Here is a 19,445-nt window from a genome sequence, read left to right as displayed (position 1 = left end):
AGAAGAGTTGAGGTGATGAAGAATACTCAAAGATATTTCATCCATGCCTTGCTTGTCAATTCCCAGAGGTGTCTGGTTGACCATAGTTTGCTGGCCTACTTGGTCCTTTGGTCTAATCCAGCCTTTCTCAGCCTGTGGGTCCCCAGATGTTGTTGAACTACAACTCCCATCACCCCTAGCTAGCAAGGCCAGAGCTCAGGGATGATGGGAGTTGTAGTCCAACAATATCTGGGGACCCACAGGTTGAAAACCGCTGGTCTAATCCGTCAGGGACTCTTGCTAAAAGGGAATTAAATGTTTGAATGTCTTGGAGCACTAGCTGCTGGGGAGCCAACAGTAAGGAACAGTTATTTCCTTTGAGCTCTGCATTTCTTGCAGGCATCTGGCTTGACATTTCTGGAAGTAGAATGCTGGGCTAGATGAACTTTTGGTCTAGGTTCTTCTCATGCAGAAATGCAGTGCGCCTGCTGAAGCACTGAAAGGGTTTCCTCCCTCTTTTTCTTCTGTAGCGTTTCAGGTGCTCAGTGTACAGGCGGTACAATGACTTTGTGGTCTTCCATGAGATGCTTCTTCAGAAGTTCCCCTACCGTATGGTTCCTGCTCTTCCCCCCAAAAGAATGCTAGGAGGTACGTCTTGGGCTACTGAGATGAGATGCGCTTGAGGAGGGATGGTCAGAGTAGCACAGGCTCAGAGGCTCTGCAGCAACAACATTATTCCAATTCAATTCAATTCAGACATCACATCAAAGGGTAGTTCGTGGTAACCAAAGCTAAGAACCTACACAGTGGCTTGAGTTTCCAGGTGTATATTAGGCAAACCATGGTTTGGAGCTGGTTGTGGGATTTCCTTTTCCATCTGCTCAGCACTTCTCTTAATAAATCCATGCCTGCCTCCATGGTGTAAGCCAGCCTTTTCAGATTTTTTAGAAATCTGTCAGTGGTTTGTGAATTCAGACGTAATAGCAAACTGTGAGGATAACTTCGGGTGGAAAGCCCAACCATGGTTTGGCATTATGTGTGAATTCAGCCATCATGTCTGGAGGGGAAGCTAAACCAGCAGTAGAGACCAGCAACTGGCAGGCAAACACAATGCCGTAATTTTGTCCAAGTTCAAAAGCATCTTTTGCCTCCGGGGTGACTCAGATGTTTCTGTGCTACAGATCCCATCGTCTCTGATCATTAGCCATGATGGCTGGTGCTGATGGGAGTTGTGGTATGCTAGATTTTGCTGAACCACATGTTAGCTCCCTCTGAGCTATATTCTTCGGATTGTCTAGGAAATCCTATATTGAGAGAACTCCAGTTTTAACAATCACTTATGCGGATGAAAAACACATTCTTAAGAGTACTCAATTTGCATGATTTGTTCCGAACCCAGAGTTTGTGTTTTACATGATTTTCTGCCCCCAACTTCTTACTGTTTTGATAAGAACGCTGTATGCTTGAGAACATGAGAAGGAGGAAGACTTCTATGAAGAGCAAGGAAGGTCTTCATGCTCCATTTTGGAGTCTCTAACTGTGTACACACTTTACCTTCAAAGCACATTCGAAGGATATTTTCTCCCTCAAAGTATTCTGGGCCCTGTAGTTTATCCCTCATAGAGTTACAGTTCCCAGCGACCTTAAGCAAATTTGTTTTATGTCTAAACAGAGGTGGTAGAGGAGGTTCTTGGGGCTGGAGGTTTATTTTTTTTATCCTGCACCGTGTTCCTTCTCAAAGCTGACCGAGAATTTATCGAGACGAGGCGACGCGCATTGAAGCGCTTCATTAACCTGGTGGCTCGGCATCCTCCGTTCTCAGAAGATGTGCTTTTGAAGCTCTTCCTCTCCTTCAGCGGGTCGGTGAGTACAATGAAGCTGAACAATGAAAGATTCAGGGTTAAACTATGGAACGCTGTCCTGCAGGAGGCAGGACCAGACAAATTCATGGAGGAGAGGGCTGCTGATGGCTATTAGCCAGGATGGCTATGCTCTGCCTCTTATGGTCAGAGGCAGTAGTGCTTCTGAATACCATTTGTTGAAAACCAAATAATGGGCGACTGATCATATAACACCGGTTTTGAAAGACCTACATTGGCTCCCAGTATGTTTCCGAGCACAATTCAAAGTGTTGGTGCTGACCTTTAAAGCCCTAAATGGCCTCGGTCCAGTATATCTGAAGGAGCGTCTCCTCCCCCATCGTTCTGCCCGGACACTGAGGTCCAGCTCCGAGGGCCTTCTGGCGGTTCCCTCACTGCGAGAGGCCAAGTTACAGGGAACCAGGCAAAGGGCCTTCTCGGTAGTGGCGCCCGCCCTGTGGAACGCCCTCCCATCAGATGTCAAAGCGATAAACACCTACCTGACATTCAGAAGACATCTGAAGGCAGCCCTGTTCAGGGAAGTTTTTAATATGTGACATTTTTGTGTATCTTTCATCTTTGTTGGAAGCCGCCCAGAGTGGCTGGGGAAACCCAGCCAGATGGGCGGGGTACAAATAATAAATTATTATTATTATTATTATTACTTGTGCTCGGTTCCCGCTTGCCGGTTTCCTAACAAGCATCTGGTTGGCCACTGTGAGAACAGGATGCTAGACTGTGTGGGCCATATTGGCCTGATCCAGCAGGCACTTCTTATGCTCTTACTCCTGAGTAGTGCATTACAGTGTATGTTGGATGCATCTGTTCTGTGTGGACTAGGAAACTGCTCTGACTAACCTTTGTCTAGTTGCAAGTACCGTATTGGCCCGAATATAAGCCGCACCTTTAAAATTCAAGGGGGGGGGGGGAGGAGAAAAAAAGACAATACCTGAATACAAGCCACTCCCTTATAATTCCACATGCACTTACACCTGTTCCGTTTTACCGTATGTCTGTTTCAGCAGCGATACCGTAAAAGCCCATTTTTGTAAGGTCATGAATTTAAGCCGCACTTTTTACTTTTCACGGTCAGAATTTGGGGGCGGGGGGGGATGTGTGGCTTCTATTCAGGCCAATACGGTATAATATTGCTAACCAAAGGGAATATAGAATAATCTTCCTTATAGCAAAGGTGCTTCTGGATTTGGGCCATTTATATGGTGATTCAGATCTGATTTTCCCCCCTGGTATGTGCATTTGGCATGTTAGCTTCTACACCTTTTCAGTCAAAATGTTCATTGCTAATCTGCCGCTTGCTGTCCACACCAATGGACAGAGTTTGATGGGATATATCTGGACTGTGTGTCTCCTCCACTCACCCAAACTACCTTTTCCATTCTGGACATGTGCACATGCATTTAAAAAACAAATTCCCAGGAAGTATGTACAAGCAAACATTGCCAGTCCTACCTAGCTATTCATCATGTTTCACAACGTGCAAAATGGAGGCTTGTGCTTTGGAGGGTTGTTTGTTAAGAGTTGGTGGTGTGCACATTCCCTAAAGGAGTTAGCCAGCATTATGGCAGAATTAAAATGACTTTGAAAATGGCAGAAGGGATGAGTGCAGGGGACAGAGCAGTCTTTGCCAGCCTGCTGCTCTCCAGAAATTTTGGACTGCGACTCACATCGGCTTTAGCCGGAGAGCACCGGGTTCCTGGAAACTAGGACAGAGGGGCCCTGAGGTCTGTGATGGAATCTTGTCTATGGGTTCTATGAGGAATGCATTTTTTATTTTTAATAATGGTTCTATCCAAGACATTCCAAAGATTCCAGAACAATAGAGTGGAGATGCTGTTGCACATTTCCAGATTTCTGTTTTGGCAACCTGGAGGGCTGGAAAAATGCTTTTAAAGGGGAGCTAAGATTGTCCACAAGGTCAGCTTTGCAGCAAAATCCATGGCTTATATGAAATAGAGGCACTCTCGATGGCATGTCTCTTGCATTGATCACTTTGGATTGTTTCCAACTAAGTCCTGCCTAGAGTAGATCCATTAAAATTACAGATCCTAAGATAACCATGACCACTAAATTCAGTGGGTCGGTACTGAATGGGACTAATACTGGATACAACCCTTTTGAGCTTCATTAAAATACCTTTCAGAGGGTCTCATAGTTTTAAAGTTGACAGTTCTTTGTATCCTCCAGTAGTTGTTTGGAGTGATTTCTAAAAACCCTTTTGTGTATCCCATTCAGTCTGCCTTAAAATGCTTGCCCCTTCTCTCAAACCCTCTAGCAATGAACAGACCACACACTGTTAAGTAACTTTAAAAGCCTTACTAAATCCAAAGGTCTGATTCATGCATTGTTCTACGCAGCAGTAAGGAGAACACAGGTAGTTTACTCATGGGTGCAAAATACAAAATATAGTTTCAAACATGTGGGCTGATGTTTGAGCATGTTCAGACATGTCCATCCTGGTCAGTTAGATGGCATGGAGAGAGTAAGATTAAAAGGCAGAGAAACAGCTTCACTTCCTCCCTCAGGAAGATAAGGGGGCATGACCTACAGTGGTGCCCCGCAAGACGAACGCCTCGCAAGACGAAAAACCCGCTAGACGAAAGGGTTTTCCGTTTTGGAGGCGCTTCGCAAAACGAATTTCCCTATGGGGTTGCTTCGCAAGACGAAAAAAATCTTGCATCCCCCCGCGGGTTTTTTTCGCTTTTTTCGCCCTTTTCTTAAGCTGCTAAGCCGCTTATCAGCTGTTCCGCTGATAAGCCGCTTAACAGCTGATCGCTGGAAGCTGCTTGACAGCTGTAGCGCTAATCCGCTAAGCTGTCAATAGGCTTGCTTCGCAAGACGAAAAAACCGCTAGACGAAGAGAATCGCGGAACGGATTATTTTCGTCTTGCGAGGCACCACTGTAGTTGAGTCTAGGAAGAGACCTCTCTGATCTTTTTTTAAAAAAATAATTTTGCATTTTCTATTTTATATAAACAAGCAAAATAAAAACATAAACATATAATCCCCTTTGACTCCCCCCTCCATTATAGATCTTAATATAATGATTGTTCCCTTTGCATCTCTTTCATAACTCTATTCTTATAAATCCTTTATCATTCCATAGTTCAAATTTTTGCTACAAGTTTTCTGTCAATCCTACCAATGTGTGTAATTGTTTACAATAGTTTTTCAAATAGATTATAAATTTTCCCTATTTTTTATTAAAGACCTCCTCTTCCTGGTTTCTAATTCTTCCTGTAAGTTTTGCCATATAGGCATAGTTCATCCATTTTATCTGCCACTCTCCTTTGGTCAGAGTTGTACAGTCTTTCCATTTCTTGGCTGACAGAATCTGCGCAGCCGTAGTCACGTACATGAATAGTTTCATTTGGTCCTTTGGGATCTCTGGTCCTGTAATGCCTAAAAAAGGGCTTTTGTTTTCTTAGGTTATTTTCAACACCCACCCCCCCAATTCATTATATATCATTTCCCAGAAGTCTTTTATCATCTTACATGGCCACCACATGTGATCAAAAGTACCCTCTTTCTCTTTACATTTCCAGCATGTTTTAGACTTTGTTTTATACATTTTAGCTAATTTACTAGGAGTAAAATACCAATGATGCATCATTTTCGTATAATTCTCCTTCAAAGTGTAACATGAGACCTCTCTGATCTTAACCCTTTCATGCACTAACTAGCAGTTATACATAGTTATGCTTGACTGCAATGTCCCACATGAAGGCCTTTCCTGTTATTGGATATTCAAACGTATTGTTGTGCCAGAGCATAGAAGGTTCACTCTTGAAGAAGCCAGACTGGAATTGGAGTGCTCTAAGATAACAGTGCTGTGGAGTTCAGCAGGAATCTGGCGAAATAGTTGATTTGGGAAGAGGGTGTTTTGCAAGCATAGCCAGTGCCAATACTTTGCAAGGTCAGATTGCAGCCTGTCTCTTACGGTGGAGGGAGCAGGGAAGCGCTGCAGGTTTCCTTCCCGGAACTATCTCGGTGCTGGCCTTGCTTGGCAGCGTTGCTTTTGGTGTGTCAGCTTGCCCCCCTCCCCCACAAGAGGCAATTAACGGTTGGGACACATGTTTGCTTTGCCTAGAGAAGCAAAACACACTGGCGTGTTCAATAAGGTTGTGCAGTCACAAGACACGGACTGAGGGTAAGTCACCTGATAACACAAACACACACACTCTCTCCCTCCCTCCCTCTGAAACAAAATCTGTTTCCATTGCTTTTCCAGGATGTGCAGAACAAGCTGAGGGAGTTGGTCCAGGGTGTGGGAGACGAATTCATGACTTGCAAGCTCGCAACTCAGGCCAAGGTATTTTGTCTCATGTAGCTGGAAAGTCTCCTACCTGCTTGGAAACAGCAGCGGTTTTGTTTGAGCAGGAAGCTCCCAAAGGCTTCTTTTGTAACAGCAAAGAGAGGCGCTGGCTGCAATTGCGCTCATTTAGGCTGCTTCGATCCCACTGACTTTGGCATTTCAGGAGCTCAGCCGTGTGTGGAAGGCTCACACCCACTGTTTGCAGCTGACTCCTGGCTCTGATTGGGTGAAAGGGGAGGAGGAAAATGGTGGTCCAACAATATTTATTAACTATGTAGCACCTGCACTTACACAGTGTACAAGAATATATTAACAACAGACTCTGCTTGCAGTTTTGCAATCTACAGCGCACTTTCTAGCAGCTAGAGATAATTAGCTGGTTGTCTTTGTAAAGGGGGGGGGGAAGTGTCTGTAATGGCGCCATCTGCTGGATCAGAGCGATCACTACAAGGTGGACTACTTTTTCCAGTTAACATTTAGGGCAGGCATAGGCAAACTCGGCCCTCCAGATGTTTTGGGACTACAATTCCCATCACCCCTGACCACTGGTCCTGTTAGCTAGGGATGATGGGAGTTGGAGGGCCGAGTTTGCCTGTGCCTGATTTAGGACCAAGCTATAAATGTGGAATGTGTTTGGTTGGATCTCCTGTCTCCTTAAATGCATTCTAAAAGGAGCTGTGTTGTGGAGCGATGGGGAGCAGATTGCATTACGGCTATTGCAGCACAAGAGAGGGGGTGCTTAATCCTCATGGCTGTAGCACTTTCCCCAAGGACAATTTTTTTTACTGCCCTTTTTAGTACCGTATATACCTGAGGGTGGTTTGCCCTCTTAGGGATAACATACAGGTTCACATATGTTATCGCACGTATGGACCTGTGTGTTTTCTCCACTGGGGTACCTAGTAGGCTGCTAGCCACGGTGGCTGTGGTCTGCCTCCACAGAGGCAGGAATGTTTCTGAATACCAGTTGCTGGAAACCACCAGGTGTGCTGCTGTGCCCAGGTCCTGCTTTTGGGCTTCCGATAGGCACCTGGTTGGCCCCTGTGAGAACAGGATGCTGGACTAGGTGGATCACTGGCCTCATCCAGCAGCCTATTCTTATGTTCTTACAGGAGCTAGAGGAGTCCAGTTGGCATCAGGAAAATGGCACGGGGTAGGGAGGATTAACCTTGCCCTCCCCAGTTCTGCATTCTTGATACAATTGGGGCCCTGCTGCTCACTTTTAAGAAGATGGGAAACCCAGTTGCAGATCTCCCACCTTGCCTTGTTTGGTTGTCTGGCTTCACGAACCCCAGCTCTATTGCAACCCTGGAAAATTTTGCAAGAAATCATCACTTGGGCAACACACCCGCCCATTTTTTTGATTCCTGCTCCACCTTCTTGGAAAAAAAGTTGGATGCTTTTCACCCTTTTGTGATCCATGTATTGGTAGAGCCCCAGCTTAACTTTCCACACCTCCCTATGTTTGCGACACTGGTAGCTGGGTGTGTGAGCGTCTGCTTGTAATTCTCTGCTTATCGGAAAAGTGGGTCGTGTGCAGTTGCAAAGAGATTCCTAATTGACATACATGCTGTCTGAGCTTGTAGGCAACTTTTCTCTCTCTCTGTGAAGCTCTTTTGTAGGACCGGTTGTGAACTAATTTGTGTTCCACTCTAGGATTTCCTGCCAGCTGACATCCAGGTCCAGTTCGCTGCCAGCAGGGAGCTGATCCGAAACATCTACAACAGCTTTTACAAACTGCGGGATCGAACGGAGAGGATAGCCTCCCGAGCAGTTGACAATGCCTCAGACCTCCTTTTGTTCGGGAAGGAACTAAGGTGAACTGGATTCGACTGAACTATCTCTTTTCCAACCTCAAATGCAGGATAAACTAGATGAGATGATGGAGATCTGTCCAGTCACTTTTTACATGATGACAAATTGCAGCTGTCGAGGGGCCCTGATCTGTTTTGGGACTGTGGTGCTGTGGGATGGGAGAGTAACTATTCCCCTTTGCACTGTTTTTCTGAAACAAATCACATCTCCCCATCACCCTCACCCAAAACCTGTTTGTTCCCTTAAGCTCTGTACACAAAGGTGTTCCCTGAGTGCATGAATGCTTCCCCAAATGGGGCAGATAGCAACTTCTTTAGAGGGTGGGACTGGAGTCATAGAAACTTGGGGAAATGCTGCAGAGAGAGAAGGTGTTGCTTTCCTTCCTCTGTGCTGCTGCCCTGATCCACATCATGTGCCCCACTGCTTCTGTTTGCCAGCGTTTGAAGAAATTCCACAACAGGTGACCTTTATCTCATCTGGTTTGATTCTTAGTGGCAGAGGCGCGATACCTTTTTGCAAGAACTGTGTGTCTGTGTGAGCTCACAGTCCTGTTCCATGCGGAACTTTGGAGCTAGTCTCCCACCTTTTCTGATGGAACATGAATAATCTGAAGAAAGGTGTGCTTCCTGATCATTCCATGCGCCCTAAAAAGGCTAGGACAACTTGAGTTTAATATACACAGAGCTACCAGGGAAGACTGGAGAGTGAAATTGAAATATGTGGCTGCCCTCAGTGTGGCCACACGGGGCACTCCCTGCACCAATTGATTTAAGTCTTTCTTTCTGCTGGCTGCTATGTGTTGCCCTATGTTAGATCTGAACAAGCCTTAATTTTGCAGATGGGTACAATCACTGGCGGAGAAAAGGGGTGTGGTGGGTGCGGCCCGCCTCAGGTGTCATCCCTGAGGGGGGGGTGACATTGCCGCTTTGCCCCCCTGGGCCGCTTGCAGCACCCCCCTGGCACACTCGCCATGGGTGGCAACCCCCTGGGATGCTTGCTGCTCGTGGCACCTCCTCCCAGGTGCACAGCATGAGCGCCGCTCCAGGTGCTGAAGCAGCCAGCTCTGCCTCTGGGTACAATGACCAAGGCTGTGTGAACATTGTGATTCTGTGATAGCACTGTCCAAGCACAGGATTTGATGGTGGGTGCAGAATTTGGAATCTGCTTTCATTTTGTTTAAAGCAAGTTTTTAGCACCTGGGGGTGGGGTTGCAATGATGTGCTTGGAAGTGTGTAAACAAATTAATCTTTACACATTTTGCTCAGTTTGCAAAATGTGTGCAAGTGGCAGGATCCTGTTTACGTTATTGCAAATTTTTTGTTTTCATTTTTGATCCAGATCACAGGCAACTCTGACAATGATCACTGATCACTTTATCCTCTGTAGCTGTCAGCTGCAGAAGAAGAGGGTGTGCACTGGGGGTGGGGTTGGGGGAAGGGGCTTGAGTTGCAAAGCATAATCAGGGTCTAGTTAAAGAAGAAAACAGAGCTGTCCTTTGGGACAGGGGACCCTTGGGCAGCCTGTGGGCTTTGTGGAAGTCTCTTCCTAGACCCTCTTGCATGCTTCTTTTCTTCCTGTAGTGCTCTGGGCTCCGACACAACCCCACTCCCTTCCTGGGCTTCTTTGAACAATAGTGCTTGGGGAAACCTCAAACAGGCCCTGAAAGGCCTTTCTGTCGAATTTGCACTGCTGGCTGACAAAGCTGTTCAACAGGTGAGCTCCTGCTGCTTCTTCCTTGAAGAAAACGGGCTTTGTGGTTGTGCCTCTTTTTCCCCATAGCACTCCCCCCGCCCCAATAACAAAATTCAGGGCCCTGCAGGATCAGACCTGCAAACAGCCATGTTTCTGGTTCATAGGGATACTGGTTTTCATCTGGAGGGGTAAGAAGCAAGTAGCACAGCCCAGACAGGTTCTAAAAGGCCAGTGGCCCAGAGAAAGGAAAATGAGGCACGGGAGTCATAACTTGAACTCCACACCCACCCAGATTTGCGTACCTGACACTTCTCCATCTCCTTGAGAAAAGGAGGAGGATCTGTGCCCTTCTGTGACCTATACATCACTGGAAGGAACCCGACCTAAATTCTCCACGCCTTGCTGAGTTTGCAGCACTGTGGTGGCTTGGTGCATGTGCATGAATATGTTTAAGGGGGAAGGTGCTGATTATTTGAAGAGTGGTCTTGGCACACATGCTCTCTCTTCTCAATCACTCCTTTTTCTCTCTGAACTTGGGGACACTTTGCTCCTCTCTCTTTCTGCTGTGAAGAGTCATCTGTTTGTCTTGACAGCCATCTGAAGCTCCTGTAGAGCGGCCAGCCTGGCTGTCAAATGCCTTAGAGTGGGGATTGCAGTCGGAGGGTGTGGTTATTATATAAGGCCGGGTGTGCCCCTGGTGGCTCCTCAAACCATCCGATTCTGCCTGGCTGAACACAACAGTTTTCAGTCATTATTGGTGTGGCGCTGCAGAGTGGCAGTGGTCTGCCAGGTCATCCTCTTTGCAGCCCTGGTGGCTTAAAGAGCAAAGCACCGAACCCTGTTTCCAGATTCCCAGTCGGAGCCTCCTGGCTCATCACTTCCCTTTCTCAGGCCCTGCTTAGATGGACAGCCTTGGCATCTAAGTCTGTTAGTCCAGGGCACTCCCACTGTAGGTCTTTGAGACTGGAGATGTTGGGACAAGAGACTTGGAAATGTCTTTTCCCATGTTCTGTGCCTGGATGGACTGCAGCCCAAGTCCACCCTGTTTCTTTCACTCATTTGCCCTTCTGCTTTCTAGGGTAAACAGGAAGAGAATGATGTGGTGGAGAAGCTGAACCTTTTCCTGGACTTGCTCCAGTCCTATAAAGTAAGCCCTGCTTTCTCTCTGCCAGTGTGTGAGTGAATGGCTCAGAAACAGCTGTGTGTGCTTCCTTGAGGGTGTTACACGAGGCTTAATGGAAAACTATCCAAGGAATGAGTTGGGAGGCCAAACTAGACATTTGGGAGGTTCTGGTGGCAAGTTGGGCCTTTTTCAGGGCTGTGGGCTGGCCCTGGGAGGTGGAGCAGGGTAGGAAATACGGCCAAGGTTATTTTCAGTTTCAGATCATCTCAGTTTAGTGCTACGTTCAAAACCAGGAATCCTGGTTTACATAAACTATGGTTAGTTGCTAAACAAGCCATCTTCAAACCATAAATTATGATGATGTCTTGTTTTAACTAAAAGTTGTCTGTTTTAAACAAGGGTTCCTGGTCTGCATGCAACATTAAACTGCGGTTCTTTGAAGCTGAAAGTAATCTCTGTTTTGCTCTGGGTCAGAGGCTTGTCTAAGTATTGCAAAGCCATGGTTTAGTGTAACATGTGAACCAGCCCCTTATCCTACTCACATCCATGTATCCTAAGATTTTGTATTGCATTTGTATGATGTATTTTAACTTCCTGTGGTGTTTTAATTCACTATGGGAGCCAATTATGTCTGATAAGTGGGGTAGTACGTCCCCCCTATTACAGATGGGGGGGGGGGGATAGAGGCTGAGAAAAGGTGTGTTGCTTAAGGCCCACATAGTGAAATTGTGGCAAATATGAGATCTGAATGAAAAGCTTCCCAGCTCAAGGGATCTGTTTCATTCTGATATTGGGAAGTGATACAGGTAACCATTCAGACTGTGCTGGCGGAGAAGAAACTCTGCTGTGCTCATTATTTTCCTCCCAGTGTGCTCATTATTATTGCCCTTGACAACCTCCTGTGTCTCCAAATGCTACCTGCTATTTAACAAACCTTTTTTTTAAAAAAAAAAAAGATTGTAATTCTTTTTAACTTCTTTGAATTGACTGCAGCATAAAAATAATAATAATAATTTCTTGGAGCAAGATGGGCCAAGATGGTCTTTTTGCAAATCTTTTTATTAAGCATTTTAGATATATGGCACGAAACACAGAGCATAAAATACAAAACACACACACACACACACACACACTGCTGGCAGCGAACAGTTTCCTGCAGTGCATTTAAAATGCAAACTGGAGAGTCAAGCAGTAAAAGCCAAGTGGTGGTAAAACTCAATATCTACAGACCAAAAGCCTTTTTGAAGCAGGGAGGTCTGTATGCTGCAGTGGAAGGAGGCCACCCTGAAAGATGGCATCTCTGGGTGCATTCGCAGAAAAAGCCCTCTCCATTGTTCCAACCAAACAAGGGTTTGGGATGGATGAGGTCTTCTGAATCCTTTAATATATGGGCGGGCTTATATTAGCATTGCAGAACCTTTTATTTCTTTTCTTTTTTTTAATGTTCTGTGGTTCTCCCCCCCCCCATTTTTATTTTTTATTTTGACAAAATAATAATCATAAATAAATAAGAACAAAAATTTTCACCCCGCCACTGAGACCATTCCATTGTAACTATCTAACCTCCCAAAATTTCAACACCTCTTGTGATGGTTTGATCCCTTTCTGTTTTAACAGTACAAATTCTAAAAACACCTTCTATATCTCCTCGAAATCATTTCTCCTGTGTATTCCCCATCTTACCTTAATGGCACATGCTAATTCATCATTAATAGCTATAGCCCACACCTCTTTATACCACTGTTATGTGGATCTGAGCTGTATAGAAAGCATCCTCTTTTATAGGATGACCTGACTTTCCTCTCTGCGATGTAGGATCTTTGCGAGCGGCACGAGAAGGGAGTTCTGCACAAGCACCAGAGAGCCTTGCATAAATATAGCATGATGAAGAGGCAGATGATGAGTGCCACAGTGCAGAACAAAGAGCCAGAGTCTGTGGAGCAGCTGGAATCCCGAATAGTGGAGGTACAATCTCCTGCTTCTTCTCCCATTGTACAGTGGTACCTCGCATTAGGTTATATACGCTTCAGGTTACAGACTCCCCTAACCCAGAAATAGTGCTTCAGGTTGAGAACTTTGCTTCAGGATGAGAACAGAAATCGTGCTCCGGCGGTGCGGCGGCAGCAGGAGGCCCCATTAGCTATAGTGGTGCTTCAGGTTAAGAACAGTTTCAGGTTAAGTACGGACCTCCGGAATGAATTAAGTACTTAACCTGAGGTACCACTGTATGTACTTTCTAAGCATTCAGGGCTTTGTGCATTCTGTCCAGACAAGTATCTCGCCCACCTGGCTGTGGGCAGTGCCTTGTGAAACTCCTGCTAGTCAAGATTTCCAATGGTTCAGAGTGGTTTTGGGTTTTAGGCACCTTCAGTATCTGTGCAAAATAGGGTAATACTGGTGGGCTGGGTGAAAACAAAGACACACTCTGAGTAGTGTAGAGTTACCTCTTTGATTTAGTTGTGGATTGTGTGTTCTGACCATAACAATGCCCAGAGTGGTATACATGTGACACGTTAAGAAAGGAAAATGGTAAAACCATCTAAAACTCCTGCTAAAGTCTCTAAGAACACCCAGGAATCAAGCATTCCCAGGTTAACCAAAACCAAACAGGTAAAACCAAAAAGTAAACTGGATCTGACAATTGACTGCATGCATTTGCTTCCCCTTCATGGATCACTGCCTTGCCGTGGCGAAGGGGCTTGAAGAACTCAGAGAAGCTATGAACTATGCCGAGCAGGGCACCCAAGATGAACAGGTCATAGTGGAGAGTTTTGACCAAACGTGATCCACCTGGAGGAGGAACCGGCAAGCCACTCCAGTATCCCTGCCAAGAAAACTCCATGGACAAAGACAACAGGCATATAAAAGATATGACGCTGGAAGATGAGCCCCTCAGGTCGGAAGGCGTCCAACATGCTACTGGGGAAGAGCGGAGGGCAAGTACAAGTAGATCCAGAGCTGATGAAGCGGCTGGGCCAAAGCCGAAAGGACGCTCAGTTGCGGATATGCCTGGAAGCGAAAGGAAAGTCCAGTGCTGTAAAGAAAAATATTGCATAGGAACCTGGAATGTAAGAACCATGAACCTGGGTAAGTTGGAGGTGGTCAAAAATGAGATGGTAAGAATAAATATTGACATCCTGGGCATCAGTGAACTAAAATGGACGGGAATGGGTGAATTCAGTTCGGATGACCATCATATCTACTACTGTGGGCAAGAAACCCGTAAAAGAAATGGAGTGGCCCTCATAGTCAACAAAAGAGTGGCGAAAGCTGTACTGGGATGCAATCTCAAAAATGATAGAATGATCTCGATACGAATCCAAGGCAGACCTTTTAACATCACAGTAATCCAAGTTTATGCACCAACTACTTGTGCTGAAGAAACTGAAATTGACCAATTCTATGAAGACTTACAAGACCTTATAGAAGTGACACCAAAGAAGGATGTTCTTCTCATTATAGGGGATTGGAATGCTAAAGTAGGGAGTCAAGAGATAAAAGGAACAACTGGCAAGTTTGGCCTTGGAGATCAAAACGAAGCAGGGCAAAGGCTAATAGAGTTCTGTCAAGAGAACAAGCTGGTCATCACAAACACGCTTTTCCAACAACACAAGAGACGACTCTACACATGGACATCACCAGTTGGGCAGCATCGAAATCAGATTGATTATATTCTCTGCAGCCAAAGATGGAGAAGCTCTATACAGTCAGCAAAAACAAGACCTGGAGCTGACTGTGGCTCAGATCATCAGCTTCTTATAGCAAAATTCAAGCTTAAACTGAAGAAAGTAGGAAAAACCACTGGGCCGGTAAGATACAATCTAAGTCAAATCCCTTATGAATACACAGTGGAAGTGAGGAACAGGTTTAAGGATTTAGATTTGGTGGACAGAATGCCTGAAGAACTATGGATGGAGGCTCGTAACATTATACAGGAGGCAGCAACGAAAACCATCCCAATGAAAAGGAAATGCAAGAAAGCAAAGTGGCTGTCCAAGGAGGCCTTACAAATAGCGGGGGAGAGAAGGCAAGCAAAATACGAGGGAGATGGTGAAAGATACAGGAAATTGAATGCAGACTTCCAAAGAATAGCAAGGAGAGACAAGAAGAACTTCTTAAACGAGCAATGCAAAGAAATAGAGGAAAGCAATAGAATGGGAAGAACCAGAGATCTGTTCAAGAAAATTGGAGATATGAAAGGAACATTTCGTACAAAGATTTCCATAATAAAGGACAAAAGTGGAAAGGACCTAACAGAAGCAGAAGACATCAAGAAGAGGTGGCATGAATACACAGAGGAATTATACCAGAAAGAAATGGATGTCTCGTATACCCCAGGTAGTGTGGTTGCTGACCTTGAGCCAGACATCCTGGAAAGTGAAGTCAAATGGGCCTTAGAAAGCACTGCAAATAACAAGGCCAGTGGAAGTGATGGTATTCCAGCTGAACTATTTAAAATTTTAAAAGATGATGCTGTTAAGGTGCTACACTCAATATGCCAGCAAGTTTGGAAAACTCAGCAGTGGCCAGAAGATTGGAGAAGATCAGTCTACATCCCAATCCCAAAGAAGGGCAGTGCCAAAGAATGCTCCAACTACCGCACAATTGCACTCATTTCACACGCTAGCAAGGTTATGCTTAAAATTCTACAAGGAAGGCTCAAGCAGTATGTGGACCGAGAACTCCCAGAAGTGCAAGCTGGATTTAGAAGAGGCAGAGGAACCAGAGACCAAATTGCAAACATGCGCTGGATTATGGAGAAAGCTAGAGAGTTCCAGAAAGACATCTACTTCTGCTTCATTGACTATGCAAAAGCCTTTGACTGTGTCGGCCACAGCAAACTATGGCAAGTTCTTAAAGAAATGGGAGTGCCAGATCACCTCATCTGTCTCCTGAGAAATCTCTATGTGGGACAAGAAGCTACAGTTAGAACTGGATATGGAACAACTGATTGGTTCAAAATTGGGAAAGGAGTACGACAAGGCTGTATTTTGTCTCCCTGCTTATTTAACTTATATGCAGAATTCATCATGCGAAAGGCTGGGCTGGATGAATCCCTAGCCGGAATTAAGATTGCCGGAAGAAATATCAACAACCTCAGATATGCAGATGACACAACCTTGATGGCAGAAAGTGAGGAGGAATTAAAGAACCTTTTAATGAGGGTGAAAGAGGAGAGCGCAAAATATGGTCTGAAGCTCAACATCAAAAAAACGAAGATCATGGCCACTGGTCCCATCACCTCCTGGCAAATAGAAGGGGAAGAAATGGAGGTAGTGAGAGATTTTACTTTCTTGGGCTCAATGATCACTGCAGATGGTGACAGCAGCCACGAAATTAAAAGACGCCTGCTTCTTGGGAGAAGGGCAATGACAGGCCTAGACAGCATCTTGAGAAGTAGAGACATTACCTTGCCAACAAAGGTTCGTATAGTTAAAGCTATGGTTTTCCCAGTAGTGATGTATGTGAGAGCTGGACCATAAAGAAGGCTGATCGCCGAAGAATTGATGCTTTTGAATTATGGTGCTGGAGGAGACTCTTGAGAGTCCCATGGACTGCAAGAAGATCAAACCTCTCCATACTGAAGGAAATCAACCCTGAGTGCTCACTGGAAGGACAGATTGTGAAGCTGAGGCTCCAGTACTTTGGCCACCTCATGAGAAGAGAAGACTCCCTGGAGAAGACCCTGATGTTGGGAAAGATGGAGGGCACAAGGAGAAGGGGACGGCAGAGGACGAGATGGTTGGATAGTGTTTTTGAGGTTACCAGCATGAGTTTGACCAAACTGCGGGAGGCAGTGGAGGACAGAGGTGCCTGGCGTTCTCTGGTCCATGGGGTCACGAAGAGTCGGACACGACTAAACGACTAAACAAACAACAACAACAACATTTGCTCACAAGGCCAGGTTGTAGTTTGGTGGAAAGCCAGAAAAGATGGGGCTAAGCAGGCTCCTGTTGACAGAGCACCACCAAAGAGAAAGCACTTTGTAAAAGACGAGACGTGGAGCTTTGTCCCTAAAAGACATAGAGAGTCTCATAGGGGATTAGGTGCTCCTACAGTCCGGATCTGGGGAGCCTGGGAAGAACAGGAAGCTGCTTCAGCAGAGCAAGGAAGGGGATAATAGGCTTTGTATGGCCTGACCTGATCAAGAAAAAAAGCCATCTGCTTTTTTCTTGCTGCCCCCTGCACTCTCAGTTATGTTTGTATCCTGCTGTATATGTGAGTCACTGACTGGTTGGGTAATAACAGCCTCCCCTTGTTGATAATGACTTGCTGCCTCATCTTTGTGGTTGCTTACAAACCTCTGGGGCTCTTGCTGTTGTGGGTGCTCAAGCTCCAGAAACAGGGGAGCTTAAATCGCCCCATTCTAGCATGAGAGACAACTGTTGAGTTACATATATTGCATCCATCCTGCCCTCTGTGTCTGCTTCAGGAGCATCCCACCAATCTCTCCTCTTCTTTTAACAGCAAGAGAACGCTATTCTGACTATGGAGCTGCGGAATTACTTCTCTCTGTATTGTCTGCACCAAGAGACCCAACTGATCCACATTTACCTTCCTCTAACATCTCACATCTTGGGGGCTTTTGTCAATTCACAGATCCAAGGTCACAAGGAGGTGAGCGCTTTAAAAAATAATTGCCGTTACAGTCGTACCTTGGATCCTGAACGCCTTTGTACATGGACGTTTTGGCTCCCGAACGCTGCAAACCCGGAAGTGAGTGTTCCGGTTTGCGAATGTTCTTTGGAACCCCATCATCCGATGTGGCTGGCGCAGCTTCCGATTGGCTGCAGGACCTTCCTGCAGCCAATCAGAAGCTGCACTTTGGTTTCCGAACGGACTTCCGAACAGACTTCCGGAACGAATTTCATTTGACTTCCAAGATACGATTGTACAGTGGTACCTCGGGTTACATACACTTTAGGTTACAGACTCCGCTAACCCAGAAATAGTACCTCGGGTTAAGAACTTTGCTTCAGGATCAGAACAGAAATCATGCTCCAGCTGCATGGCAGCAGCAGGAGGCCCCATTAGCTAAAGTGGTGCTTCAGGTTAAGAACAGTTTCAGGTCAATTACGGACCTCCAGAACGAATTAAGTATTTAACCCGAGGTACCACTGTATTACTTATTCAGTGGTTTCTCACAGAAGCCCAGGATGGGAAAACAAAACAGCACAATTTTTAAAAAATATTTGCAGCCTAGCTGTATATCTTTCTGTGTCTATATAAATAGATACTTGATGGGCGATCGTTCCTTTCAGCTTCTGCCAGTTTGGTTTTTTTAAGTGTCCCCCGTGAGAATTCCCAGTTCTTTTTGGGTTTGGTGAAGGCAGAATTCTCTCTAAGCCAGTGTGTATTTATTAATGAATGAATGGGACCTGCAACCCAGTGCTGCAGAGTAGAGAGTTCCTTGTTCTGGGTTTTTGCCAGTCAGCCAGGATACTCCACTCCCACCCCCTCCACAACATTTTCCATCTCTCTCTCCATATTGCTGTTTCCAAAAGAGCAATTTACCAGTGGCAACAAGTGGGTTGCTTTGAAGCAGCACAAGGCTTGAAAAAGTCGGGGGTTCAGTCTTCTGTAAAAGTTTGGCTTACTCTTGAGGCATGCTTCCCACAACGCTGCCTTGGGTGCAGCCCCTCAAGAACCTCGCTGACTTGCCTGAATGCCAAATTGTGCCCTTCTCTCCTCTTCTCCGTAGTATGCCCCATGGAGGACCTTAAGGTCCATAAATAGCAACACCCTAGGGGTCCCGGGCCCTAAGGAAGTCAGATTAGCCTCAACCAGAGCCAGGGCCTCTTCAACACTGGCCCCGGCCTAGTGGAACACTATGTCTCATGAGACTAGGGCCCTGCATGATCTGATTTCTTTCTGCAGGGCCTGTAAGACAGAGTTGTTCCGCCTGGCCTTTGGCTTGGAGTCAATCTGATTCTCTCCCCCTTTTTTCCTTTCTCCTCCTGTGATGAGGCTGTATTTTAATGTTGTATTTTAATCTTGTTTTTAAGTTGTATTAATTCAACTTGTTTTTATTTTTGGTTGTTAGCCGCCCTGAGCCCGGCCTTGGCTGGGGAGGGCAAGGTATAAATAAAATTTATTATTATTATTATTATTCTCCTCCCTTTTTTTAAAAATAATTTTTTATTAATTTTCCACACAAATAAAAACAAAACAGTCAACACACACAAACAAACACCAACATATAAACATGTATAATTTCAAATCTTTTTTTTTTTCATAACCTTACTTCTCGGACTTCCCCCTCCCTCCCATTCTCTGCTTCCCTATTTTAAATGTATCTTCAACAACCCTTCAGATCGGTTAATTAATCACTTATTGTCTTTTTAAATTTCTTCTGGTAATTAATCTATCAGTCAATTACAGCTGTAATTCCATATTTTCCTTTACCTTGACATTTTAACATTCATCAATATTACAACGGTTCTTAAGATATACTTTAAACTTCTTCCAATCTTCTTCCACCGTCTCTTTTTCTTGGTCACGAATTCTGCCAGTCATCTCTGCCAGTCCCATATAGTCAATCACCTTCGCCTGCCATTCTTCCAGCGTGGGTAGTTCTTGTGTCTTCCAATACTTTGCTAGGAGAATCCTTGCTGCTGTGGTGGCATACATAAAGAACGTCCTA

General features: G+C 45.3%; 1 protein-coding gene and 1 long non-coding RNA gene across 3 annotated transcripts in view; both read left to right on the top strand.

Moving 5' to 3' along the window:
• LOC310831366 overlaps positions 1–19,445 on the top strand; it is a 136,652-nt gene that overhangs the window by 112,075 nt on the left and 5,132 nt on the right. The gene's annotated exons all lie outside the window — the stretch shown is intronic.
• SNX8 (sorting nexin 8) overlaps positions 1–19,445 on the top strand; it is a 42,359-nt gene that overhangs the window by 17,782 nt on the left and 5,132 nt on the right. For both annotated transcript variants that reach the window (XR_014557788.1, XM_083711663.1), the window contains exons 3-10: positions 510–627; positions 1,721–1,842; positions 6,088–6,168; positions 7,828–7,988; positions 9,567–9,699; positions 10,757–10,825; positions 12,617–12,766; positions 17,270–17,419. Coding sequence is in view for 1 of the 2 variants with exons in the window: in XM_083711663.1 (XP_083567789.1) it covers positions 510–627; positions 1,721–1,842; positions 6,088–6,168; positions 7,828–7,988; positions 9,567–9,699; positions 10,757–10,825; positions 12,617–12,766; positions 17,270–17,419 (984 nt within the window). In the remaining variant the exon portion in view is untranslated. The remainder of the gene's footprint in view (positions 1–509; positions 628–1,720; positions 1,843–6,087; positions 6,169–7,827; positions 7,989–9,566; positions 9,700–10,756; positions 10,826–12,616; positions 12,767–17,269; positions 17,420–19,445) is intronic.

The sequence above is a fragment of the Podarcis gaigeae genome, assembly GCF_964106915.1.
Source record: "Podarcis gaigeae genome assembly, chromosome: 14".
Classification (NCBI taxonomy): Eukaryota; Metazoa; Chordata; class Lepidosauria; order Squamata; family Lacertidae; genus Podarcis; species Podarcis gaigeae.
Note: the sequence above shows the minus strand (reverse complement) of the source record. Positions and strands in the feature narration are given on the sequence as shown.